The 13643-nt window shown below is 35.6% G+C and overlaps 1 protein-coding gene across 6 annotated transcripts in view; it reads right to left on the reverse strand.

Annotated features, from left to right (window-relative positions):
• The window catches only part of LOC123718865 (homeobox protein homothorax), a 222941-nt gene that overhangs the window by 71257 nt on the left and 138041 nt on the right, over positions 1-13643 (reverse strand). For all 6 annotated transcript variants that reach the window (XM_045675850.1, XM_045675842.1, XM_045675832.1 and 3 more), the window contains exon 10: positions 5790-5938. In XM_045675850.1, the coding sequence (XP_045531806.1) occupies positions 5790-5938 (149 nt within the window). The remainder of the gene's footprint in view (positions 1-5789; positions 5939-13643) is intronic.

Genomic DNA, 13643 nt, shown 5'->3' on the forward strand with positions numbered 1-13643 from the left:
AATTAATAGCAATAGAAAGCATGGTAAACAAACTATGCCCTCTTAAGGTTACTTTTTCGTCTCTTTCTGTCAAATTATGTTTACGCTGTATTAAAAAGGGACAATTTGGTACATCAACGGTTGCAGGATTGATATTATTTTTCAAATAAAATTTTCATGTTATCGTCCACAAACGTCCCGAACATAATTCAAAGATCAAAATATGAAATCAACCCTTGACCACTCCGAAACCTGAGCCCATTCTTATCTTAACGACCGGGGGGACCAAGGGGTAGATGTAGATATGAGATGGGCAATTTTGGTCAAACTAGAAATGGCACTTTGTTGTTCTGATGTAATTGCCCGTGGATTATCGACTGGAATCGCCAAAGTTTCCGTGGATATTGGATACCCTTGATGTGTTATTAAATTCCTGATCACAATTGGAATATGTGACGGAAAACCTTGATTAAGCACGATGTAACATAAATGTATATTTTATTTATATATATTTATACACACTATTTATTTATTATAATAATTATATAAAAGGAAGCAGCTTTATCGCTTTCAACCGCTTTCAAATCTTCATCTTCACTGTGGGATTTTTGTGAGTGTTGACTGCCAAACTACATAAGACAACTAATGGAACAAAGCAAATAAGGTTCCGAAGGTGAAACGCTAAGTTCGGGAATTCTTAATAATATATATAATAAGTCCGTTCAGTAATCAATAAATATCTAAAAAGAATCTGATTAATTGAGATATAGTTGATTAAAAATAATTTCCACAGATAATACAGTTCCTCCGTAAGTATCTCTGAAGTAGAATATACAAAGGTAGAAATTTGCCAAACTTAAGCCTTCAGTATTAAAAAAAAATACAAAGTAACTCAAAAACGTAAATTAGTAGTAGTAACGTACAGATTTACTTATTAATAGAATTTGTTAAATATAGTATCAAGTTAGGTTTTTTACATATTCGTAGCTGTATTTAAAAAAAAAACAAGTGTCTACTGTGTAAAATTTTGAATTTCGAATTACCGCCACATTCCATTTCTAAACCGTCTAACATTGGCAATATCTTTTTACAAAGAAACTTAAAAACATATATTTTTATTAGTATCGATTTAGCTATTAGTACAATTTGTTAAATATAGTATCACGTTAGGCATATATATCTATGTTCAAAAAAGAAATTTCAAACCCCGTTATTCCTAAGAGCGTCTCACTCTATTTCCGGGCCGTAGCGAATATCCTGTCCGTAGAAAAAGTTGCGGGCGCCCGGAAATAGTCCGCGTCGTACCCGGACACACCCGGATAACCGGAAGTTTAAAACGAGACGTAAGATGTATGGTGTTTGCGAGTTTGCCGATCTATTCTAGCTGAGTTGGGGGTTACTTTTTAAATATTAAGTTAGTAAAATTTACGTTCACCACTGAATTTTTGTAAAAATTTGAATCAGTGTTTGTATGTGTTTTAAAATAATGTATGGTAATTATTAATAATGGGAATTTGCATTAATGCATTTATTTTAGAAACCCAGTTATATATAGTACCAAATATTATATTTTTTTTCTCACAAATTTCCGATTCCTTAGGAAAAAAAAAATAGAAATTCTTGCTACTAACTTCAATAAAGATTCCCTGTTTGCTATATTTGAGCGATTACATCACGACAGTATTAATAAAATAATGACTCCAACCCGCTACACTTAATTCTTCATAAAGTAGAAAAGCCCCGACTTTCCAGCACCTTATTAAAACTGGCAACACTTAACCATAAAAAATTATCCAAACGCCCGGCCGAGCCATTAATCCAATAAACTGGGAACACCAAAATATGGCTCAATTTTCGTTTTTCTCAAAACGTGCGGCCCGTCTTTATTTAGGGTAAGGGAAGGCCGTAAGTTTTACTTGGAGGAGTCCGGGGCAAATTGCATACGAATCCAGGAAATGAGAATTTATTAATATTGGAACGTGTCGGGTCTAAGGAATTAACTTTTTTGGTGACAGCGTAAACAATGCTTTGCGTCAAATAAGATGGACGAATTATTGACTATTTGGACAAATCTTGTAGAGCTGTTTGTTTCTTAATCAAGGATGTAACGTCTCCACAACTTTGCAGAAATAAATGTTCTTTAGCATATATTTTTCTACATTATCTAGATAGTAATTTGAGCTGCGTAAATAAATCAGTCAGTCAGGCTTTCCTTTTAAAATATACCTTGAGAAAATAACAAAGTTGCTGGGTTCATAACATCTACTATAAAACTGACGGTTTAATTTAATAAAACCCGTTTCGCATCACCTTCCTTGGCGCAGAATTTCTAATACATTTTCCGAAAATCACGCTTCGTTTCACACACGAACATAATTCACATGACATTTAATATTAATAGAAGTACCAGGACATCATAGACGTGGAGAGATGGCGAAACACGGAATTCCTAGCCGGTGTTGTATTACGTAGCTCGCTTTGAGAAGCACCGCACCGGAATGGAAGCAAAGAATTTATACTTTATTTATGTTTCTCGTATGTTATGTGCTCTGGGTAGTTTATGATTATGGATGTCATGATGGGAAGATCCGAGTCGCGGAGATCAAAGCTATCGTTCAGCTATTCTTCTAGATAGATAGATATTTTAGATATTTTGGCACAAATAAAAGTTAAAGCAATCGTAAATATCCACAAACACAACGGAGAAATACAGATGTTCTACGAATGATAATAATTGTTAACAACTAATAAACTTGTGACTTGACATTCATAAATATTAAATATAAACCTTCAGCTGTTGTCAGACTCTTCCATCACACATATTGCGACTGCCGTCACTTATAATCCCGTTAATCATCAATCGTGGCACGGGATTGCGGGATCCATGCAATACTTCATCGCTACGTGTCGCGCCGCCCTCGCCAAGACATAATATTGAATAACGTCGCCTACAAAATCCCACCTTGGGACTTTAAGCCCTTTTAGGGGGCTAAAAATAATTATAAGGCTGCCGTAATCCCAAGACAGAATCCCCGCGGCGCGCGCCTATTGTTTCTTAGAATACAGAATGTTAACAGCTGTTCAATGGTTTTACGTCCAAGGAGAGTTATTAATTGCTTATCATTCGAGGTTGTTTTAGGACACAAGTTTAATCCAATCCAACCGTAATTGTAAAAACCCTGACATTTTAAATGTGGATTGTAAATTGATAGGCACGATCTATGTTTTTAAAAATTTAACTGGTATCAATAGATTTCGTACGTGCTACAATTTTAACATTCAGTTTGCAGTGGACAATCGTGTTGTTACCCATATTGCATCCCGCTGAATATAAATGCAGCCACGATCCGAAGTTAACTCCATTTTTGGTCACCATACAGAATTAGTTTCCATCACTGAGAACATATCTACTTCTACACGTATGGGAGAAATATTATCGGCAAGGTGTGACAAGTGGTGTTCTAAATTCAAAACAACATATATATGGGAAATAATTGTATCAACAGTTTCGTCGGCATGAAGAGCTTTTTGTAAACGTACTACAATTATTATATTACAGATTTATTTTATTCTGTCTACTTGGACTTTTCAGAGTATAACACAAAGCTCCAATAAGATTATAATTTTATTTAATAAATTTCGTACCGATATCTTGAAAACGAAAATATATTCCGTTCAATCAAGTTTGGTGTGAAAGCTACAGGTGGAAGTGCCGCAACTAATCGAATGAATATTACAACTATCACGTCTGCATAAAAGCTTGTCCGAATTGACAATTGACATTCTACCACAGTGTCTACGCTACGCGGAATACGGAAATGGAAATTGTACTTGTTATAGTTCTTATTCGAATTTTGAATCCGTTATATTGACACAGCTTTTAAGCTCTATAGTTGAGGTATTATTTTAAAAGTCGTAGGGACCGGAGACTCTTTAGTTGAGAAACAGTTTTTAATAAAACAAGTGTACTTTGTGTGTGAGTAAAAATTAAAAATAGAGAAAGCCACAGATAGCAAGCCTCTTTTAAAAATAACGTGAACTAAACTTTATAAAACACATTAATTTTATCGATATCTGATATATTATCAGAGTGATGGATGGTTTAAAAATAAACATTAGCATACGACGAGTGTCGCGAAGTTGTAATTTCTCGAATGGCTTTGCGGGGTAAGGGGGTTTCAGAGGGATGCGGGGCAAGAAAGGGGGCAAGAGGGGGCCAAGAAGGGGGTGCAATTTCATTACCGGTCCGGATCCGCGTCCATAAATCACCGGGGCCCGAAGACTACTCAGGTGACGCCTGAGACTCTGTTTTCAGGAGATTCCGAATTCTTTATAGCTATTCCGAGAATTCCGAAACGAGTTTTAATTGGAACGGAAGAGCTTTGTTGAAATATCGCTTCGTATTCGAAATTTCAAAATTTGACGCACTTGTGTTTTAGAATGAAAATGATTACTGTTAATCATGATTCAGCTGTAATTATAATATTTAAAGAGGCACTACAAATACTTTCAATTCCAAAGTCTTTAATTTGAAGTTTAATTTAGATTCGTTTGGCTTTCTAGTTTAGACAGGACTAGTTTTCTGAAACAGCAACTAATTCAGACGCGCATTGGTTATTTCAATAAACACTTTTCGACTCTATTTCCGGTTGGAAGTTTAAAAAGTTGACAATCGAATTAGGAGGCTTTTAGTGCGCGTTTTTGCGTCCCGTCTGCCGACATTACGGTCCGAATTGCTTATAATTGCTTCGTTTAAAGCTAAGTGCTTTCATTACGACGCCGCTAACGCTAGCCGTGTCAAAATATACAGATTACAGTGGAATTTTGAATTTCGAATAAACCTACTTTACAGTTTGAATTTCGAACACACCGAAATGCACAATAGATGTTCTTTTCTATGACTGACGTGAGGTTAATTTTCATATATGCACTATAGAGAAGTTATGATTTTAAAAAAAATATTTGTACGTGCCTTTGAAATAAAACTATAGAGCCTCGTTCAGCAGTTTAGGATGAGCCGTGTGCCCTTTAAACAAAAGCCAACTGCATAAACAAGAGGATTCAAACAAAACAACGCGTTTAATTGTTCGTAGAATCGCTCTCACTGTTCTTTACGCAATGAAAAATTTATTGCTTTAACGGGAAAATTTTAATTGAAAACTGAACTGATCCAGATCGATGTGAATAGTAGGTTTTACTGGAACACTCTATATACGAAAACGCACTATATTAGTACGATAATATACATTTTCTTTATGATATCACATATATAGTCCTCATGATCATATCTAATATGCAAGCAGGTGATCAGCCGTTGGTTTCCTCACGATGTTTTCCTTCGCCGTTCGAGCGAATGTTAAATGCGAACATAGAAAGTCCGTTGAAACACACCTGGTGATTGCGGGAAGTCAGAGATGATAGTCGAACGGTGAAGCTAGGCCAACACTGATGCCTTAAGCAATACCCAAGTTGATTCAAAAAAATCTAAATTCTTCTCTCTCGTCACTTTATACAATTTATGATTCCTGTTTTGCCCAACTGTTAACAATAAATCTGTGACGCGATCCGCGTTTACAGGATATAAACTTTGCTTTGTCAATTGCTACAGAACTTTACTCATTTTCCACACCAGCGAGTTATATGTGGGTCATAGTTCAAATATCTACCGTCCATGAATATTGTTCGTTTAAAATTCGAAAGCTGCAATCTGTGTAGGTGGGTATTTGTAAAATAAATAAATATTTGTAAGACTTTACCAAACATAGCTTCCAAAATTTGACTTTGAACATATTTTGTAAACTTAAACTTACCGTTAAGTGTTGAAATAGCCACGCCCGCAGGATGTTTGTGGCCACCTTCGGGAAAATCCCCCTTTTCTTCTGATTCTTCTTCCCATTCGTGTCATCGTCTTCTTCCCCCGTGCCTTCCCCGGATCCGATACTCGCATTACTCGCGTCTCCTGTGAAAAACATCAAAAATTTTAATAAAAAAACTTCTAGGATCTCTAGTATAATAGACATATTCGTGTCCCATATAGCATACTAGAAAATATACAATACGTCTTACAATATGTCTTAAAGTATAGACAATTTTTCATCATTAACAGTAGAATATAATAGATAATTTAATGAACTGTCCAGTGACGTCTAGTGAATATTAATCTGTGGGAAAACGTCAGTGTATGATCCATAGATCCAGGATCTAGCGGTTATGTCAGATAATGTATCACGGTGTATCCGTTACGAGACATCGCGACAAATTCTGTAGCTCATTAAAATAATGTGTTAATCGCATCTAAAGCGGAGATATTTCGACGTGTTATCTACTTTGCGTCTGGCATATTAATTAGAAACGCTAGCTAGTATTTATTTAATCACCTGCCTCCACTGATTCCTATCTACAACATTCAATTAATTCGCGTTGCGTCGCGATACGTGCTTGATTTGCTATTTGTTTTTTTTTTCTATGACTTTTCGCGTATAGTGTCTCCTCATACGTAAACTTCAAAACATTCTTTTTCTTCTCATCCGGTACACTCTTGACAGAGCGGTGGTGATCGCTATTTAGTAGTGGTAATCAAAGGAGCAGATGTGATGCGCTTCCCGACGTTTCGCCATCGTTGCCTATTAGTGGTCATCCTGCTACACTCATTGAGTGTACCTCCTACGGCAGACTTGATCTGGTCAGTCCAACGTAGGTGACCTTCCGCGCGGTCTAGTGCCTTCTATCTTCCCCTGGACGACAAGGCGTTCTATGGACTGAATACGTGATACGTGTACTTCAAAAAATAGGGATTGGAAATTTTGTTAAATTATTGAAATTAAAATCGCAACAGCAAGTTACACAGATGAAAGGGGAAGAAGATGGATAGAAGAAATAGAAGTGTTAGCAGAAAGCGAAAGGAGAAGAAATATGGACAAAGATATTTGGAAAAAGGTGGAGGAGTTCTTTTCCCGTAAAGGGGTTTCAATCAAAGGTTCTGAAGCTAGGATATTAGGATAAAAAGCAAAAAAGTGTATATATCAAATCTAAGCTGTATATTCTACTATTGAAATGATTGGAAATTAAACTGGCTTTTATTATTATGATTTATGAAATTAAAATCAAACTAAATTATTCTATAAGGAATAAACGAAAGTCTAAAACCGAACAGTAAATAACTAGTGTTTATTGAATTAGAAAAAGGTAGAGAAATTGTAGAAACGTAGAATACAGCGATACGTTTGTTTTTCTGAATAATTAATGTGAATTTCACTTCGGGAATGTGAACTGAACAAAAGCGTACACGATAAACAAATTAGTGTGCACTGAGCTACATCAAATATTCATCGGAGGAAGAACAAATCGAATCACCGGGTGTGAGCTCCTTATTCCTTGTAATCCGATGTTGATAAATAAAAAAAATCCGAATTGCAGCACGTTCCAATTGTTTCTGCTTCTGCCTTATTTGGTATACTTTTTGTAGTCCTTTTTAAACAAGCGACTTAAATTGTTAAGAGCTTTTCTTCGTTGGATTTTATGTTTCTACTTTTAAAAATGCCTAAAAGTACGAATTTTTATATTGGCTTCCACAAGGTACATATCTCGGTCCCGTTCTCATTAAACTTTCCAACGTTGGCTTAAATAGATTACGTAAAGATAAAATTACTGACAATGACGAAACGTATCGAGTATCTGTCTGCATATCGCGACCGGTGGCATTGTGATGGTAATGCATTGTAATGGGGGCAAAGTAATAAAATTACTTTTAGGCCATTACCCGCCACCCCTAAGAGTTGCATAGCGTACAGGGTGTAACAATAAAAATGTTTAATTCGACAAAATAACCATTTTATTGTCATTGGGTAGTAAAATTGACACATCCTTTCTTTTTCTTTAAATTCATAGGCACTTAATTGTCAAACACGGCTGAATCGAGTTTTTACAATAGGAAAACAAACATTTTAATTATTTTAACGAGTAATGAAATTTGAGGTTATTTTCGGACTCACTTACACAGCATCAGCATTCGGATGTGTCAGCTTTAAATCTCCTTTAAAAGCTACATTCTGGTTCAATACTGTAGGAGGCAGGACCAAGAAAGATGGTTGTTGACACTGGTGGTAGTGATACATCAAATACATCATCCTATACAGTATCACCGTGCAAAATCAGAGTGCAGTTGCATGATGCAGTATTGTAATCCCCTAATTCATCTTAGGGCACATTACCGAACCCCACACACCCGAAATGGGTGTGTGCAAACACCCGCGTGCGAAAAGTCAAGAGAATGAAATTAACTTCTGGATTGTAGTAATGTTTATTATTTTTTAAGTGTCTAGATTAATCTAAATGTAGATTAATAAAAGTTTAAGTTACGGCTGTAAAAGTTGCTGTACAAAGTAGGCACAGTTGTAGACAAAAATGATAAAAATATCTATACGACTAACTGCCGGTTTCTATATCAAAATAGGAGTCCTGTTAGATACGAATCGTAGGCTACAGATAACGTTCTATACAATCTTTTACATGTTGCATATTTCTCCAGATTTGGCTTCCAGCTACTTTTTTCTGTTCTCAGACCTCTAGAGAATGCTGATGAAGATGTAATCGCCGAATCTGAAGCCTATTTTGAGGCTAAAGACAAATCGTACTATAACAATGATAATGAAAAATTGTATGACCGCTCAACGTTGTATGGCTCACGAAGACATTGAAAAATCTAATTCTATGAAAGCCTACGAACGTTTCAGCCCAATATAACCCCAGAATTAAGCAGACATTAACAACTATAACATATAATTAGCAGTACAGGTACATAATGTCAACGAGTCGTTTTTAATTGTTCTCTACGAGTTGTTATTGTTAAGAAGACGTTTGTTTAAAGTTCAATAACCGAAATGGCTCATTAGAGCCCAACGCGGTGACTCCCATGGCGTTTGTAAGCCGATTGACGCAATCCGACACCAACCGCTCCGCTATCCGCTACCCCATTGCGAAAGCTCGCACCACTATACTAGGGGCCGGGCCAATTATTACCAAGCCAATAAAAGGCAAACATTTGCGATGTATTTAATTGAAGGTAAATTTAAAAATATGTTTTTATTAATATTGAGTCTAATGTTCATGGTCTAAGAACGAGTTTCTTTCTTTGTTATTTACTAGCAGCCCGTCCCGGCTTCGCACGGGGTAGACAATTGTTTATTTGTAGAAAAAAGTTGTTGTAGTGACATAACTACAATAGTTGGACATATGCTACCGGGGAGTTTTTTGTAGACATTTTGATGTTCTTCAATATTGTTGTACATTATTTTGTTCTATCGCTAATAGTTTCGGCAGCGCATTCGACGAAAGACATTTTAAGACTAATTTTTCTACACCTTCGGTTACATTGTTCCAATTTTACTAAGGATCCCTTATTTTTCTCAAAATGAAATGTAGCCTATGTCAAATTGGAAGAATGTAGCATTCTATTGGTGAAAGAATTTTTTTAATCGGCCCAGTACTTTTTGAGCCTATTCATTACAAACATACAAACATAGGTACAAATCTTTCCTCCTTATAATATTAGTGTAGACAACTAGCGGAGCCAACACACGTTGACCTGTCTTACCTATGAATATTGATGTCGACTTTGTATTATAAACTAAAAATGCTTTATGATTTAGAATTTTTTTTTTGTTCTTCTGGCGTTTATAATGAGTTTTGTTGGTATTCCGACATGGGAACAGGCGACATGTAACTGGCCATGTGAAAAACCAGGATTTTCAAGATTAATTAGCTACTGTAATTATTTTATATGTGTTTTATCAATGTAGTAACTTGGATCGACGCATTACTTTAATGATTACTTAATATGGTGGTTAAGTATTCTTAAATTTTCCAATTTTCGCGCTATTTTCTTAATTTTTTTCTTTCATAAGAACCTTCTGTCAATAACAAAACAAAGCAAAAAATAATTAGCGTGATACGGCATACGACCAGGGAAAATAGGGATTCTTTTATATATATATATAGATTATACTTGAAAATATTTGTCTGTGCCTGTTGCCATGGTAACGATGACTTTAGAATGGTAGCCATAGCAACGTAAGTCAGAAATGTTCCTAGGTAACAACACGGTTATCCCATTCCTCGAGAAAGTTCTTAATTTAGTGATGTACCCAATTTTTAGCATCGATGTGAACTTAGACCCTGCGAGTCATTGACACCGTCGGTTCCTGTGAGATTTATCGCGACCAACATTAGTGTGGGGCTATCGAGTTACGCCAATCAACTGAAAGCACGCGCTCGCTAGTGATGTGACAACGTGGGAATCGATTACACGATTAATTCTCTCGTTCCTAAAACGTAGCAGTGTCGAAAGGAATTTATTTTGGCAATTCTTTGAAGTCCACTGGGGCATACCTGTATCTTCTTTTTTAAAATATCTAGGTAGATACAGTGTATACGAGTGAAAACATAATTGTTTCATACGTACCAATATGAAACAATTATGTTTTCACTTGTATTTGACCCTAGGACACCAGACATGTATGTTAACCACTAGGTCACGAAGCCATTTATCAAAAACTAAAATAGTAACTTTTATTTAGACACATGTAAAACAAATACTAAACTTGACTTAAATATTAAGTCAACATTAAAAAACATAAATCGACAATCTTTCTCGTTACCTATCGACATTTCACAACCCTCAACATGGTGTGGTAATGCTCCAATTTGATGGATTGGCTTCTTTGCCGGCACTATTTGCAAACACCCTTATCTGGACGACGCAGGGGGAACAAAGGGGGGGGGGGGAGGGGAGCTAATTAAAATTGGCACCCGAAACGGGGACTTAAACGCGTGATCTTAGTGTCACGGTATAAAGCCCATTTTCCCTTAAAAACACAAAGCTTTCGAGCTTATTGGGTGATGTAATGATGGCTAAGGGTGTGACGGAAGCGTGCGATGTTATTGGAAATCTGATTCTCAACCATTTTGTATGGGAATCTTTGTATATTAGTCTGATAAGTTGTTTTTTACTGAATGAATTCTCTTTCATTTTGAATCAGTAGAAGTACACAGGAGTAATGAAGATATATACTTTTGTATCTTCAAACAAAACACAAAATTGTTTTGTTCCATTAAAAAAGAATGGACAACCTTTTTAGGTCTTGGCCTCAGATTTCTGCTTCATGAGCATTTGTTAAACTAATAGGCAAGTAGGTGATCAGCCTTCTGTGCCTGACGCACGCCGTAAACTTTGTGGGTTTAAGGCAAGCCGGTTTCCTCACGATGTTTTCCTTCACCGAGCTAATGTTAAATATGTACATAGAAAGAAAATCCATTGGTGCACAGCCGGGGATGGAACCCACGAGCTTAGGGATGAGTGACGCACGCTGAAGCCAAATCGGCCAACACTGCTCTTTGTTCCATTAGTTTAATGTATTTTAGCACTCCTTACTTAATTATGTTCATTGTACTATATTTCTCTATGCAACGAAGTGTTTGTAAGTTTCATAGTGTCAATGTATATATTTATTGCAATTTACATTACATTAAATAAATGAGTTCATTAAAATAAACACTTGACCGTATCTTTAGTGGATTAAACGCACTTATCAACGCTTTTAATAAAATACAAATTCGTTAATTGTAAATAATGCTGTGTTATCAGTGAAACATCATCAAAAAGTGTTGAGCTCGTAAAAATCAAGTATTACTAAACTGATAACACTAAGATTTTATCGTAAAATCGTAAAATTGTTTAATCTCGTACATGAAAAAAAATTGGAAATCTTCGGCAAGATATTTAAAAGTTTAATGACAGTTCAATCCGAGATAGACTGCCGCTAAACTTAATAATAATAAAAATTGATAAATAGGAAATTTTAATTGTCCCTGTGGCAGTACCTTAAAAATTGTTAATACAAATTATTATTGTATATTTCATCGTAATATTTACTAAAAGAAAAGAAAATAAAGGCGGTCATAGACAAGGATTAAACTGAATTTCTCAACCCCTTATTGCACGTTTGCGCGATTACAACGCATTGAAAATTAGTTTAATATCTACAATTGAGGATTCCTGGCGGAAGGGCCAATTATATCCGCATAACATTGGGAAGATAGCCGAGTTATGGGGTGAGTTTATAGGCCATTAACCGTTCAGAAACACTTTGAGAATATTTCGTGATTAAACAAGCTTTTACTTGAATAATCGGTTCGGCAAATGATACACTACTAAACGTTAACTTAAAAACAACATTAGTGTTGGCCTAGTGTCTTCAGCATGTGGCTCTCATTCCTGAGATCGTATCACCAATGGACATGAGGAGACCGGCTTGCCTTAGACACTTAAAAAGTCTACGTGTGTCAAGCACAAGAGGCTGATCACCTACTTGCTTATTACATTGACAAATGATTATGAAAAGTACACAGCGTGTGACCAGACCTAAAGCGGTTGTATTGCGACCGATTTTTAATTTAAAAACAATAAAAAGTGTACATATTATGACAATGAAAGAACAAATATACAGGACCAGTGTATATGCTATTAAAATATATACAACATTGTTTTTCTCCACTTGAAATCAGATACAAATGTCTATCAATAAGCCTGCGATTTGTAACTCACGTTAACCTGTCTTAGAAGCAAAAATTGATGGCATAACATTTGTCCAGTTTAAATATTGCCATTTTGTGGGACTTTGAAAGCTTTTGATAGAGAATTATATTAAACACCCTAAATTTCCTAGAACCAGAACGTGTGTAATCCACGAGATCGTAGGTTCGAAGTCAGTGGTAATAATGGACTTTAGATGTGCGCATTCAGCACTAGCTGGTACAGTGAAGGAAGTCAAAGACATGTGTCCATAGAATGATTATCTACTTGCCTATTAAGAAGCTGATACAGAAATCTGAAAGGTCAACAAACTCAAATTCAAAATAACTTTATTCATATTATAATAACCACGTACACTTATGAACGTCAACAGGAAAGATTGATTCTAAATTTACGTACATTTACCAGATCGCAAGGGCGTAGAGTGGGCAAGAAGAACTGGCAAGAAACTCTCCGCCACTCTTTTTGATCGCAAAGTTTTGAGTCATACAAATTGTTTGAATTGGAGCAAATCAATCCCAAGGATGATGGAAAAAATCGTCAAATTTATAAAAAGTTTTATTGATTAATTTACGTTTAAAGTGTGAAAAGACGTACTCAAAGTCGCTATTTATTAACAAATGCTAAGTGTGTAATTATAATTTGTTTAAGATTTCCATTCAAAGCATTAAAATTGTGTGTACTAATAATAATATACTTTTATTAAAAGTTAAAGTAACATCAAAAACGCAACCTAATCTACAACATGCATAATTTGAAGTTACAAGAAGCTAAATATAATAGCTTCAATGGACATTAACACAAGCGGATTCGGGTCGTCCTAGACCCCATACCCCACGTCGCAAAACGCACATTAAGGGATTAAAGTTACCCCCAAACCCCACGAAGTACGCCGTTCATCCGCGCATTGATTTCAATTTGAATTTTAATTGTTGAATATTATACAAAATTACATTGCTTAAAATTCACCCCGGCCTTTGATTTTTGCATATTTTTAACCCTACTGGTAATGAAGTCGATTGGGACGAATTAAAAAAATCCACATATAGAATATCACTTTCAATAGTATGTAAAC

Source organism: Pieris brassicae, chromosome 2, assembly GCF_905147105.1.
Source record: "Pieris brassicae chromosome 2, ilPieBrab1.1, whole genome shotgun sequence".
NCBI lineage: Eukaryota > Metazoa > Arthropoda > Insecta > Lepidoptera > Pieridae > Pieris > Pieris brassicae.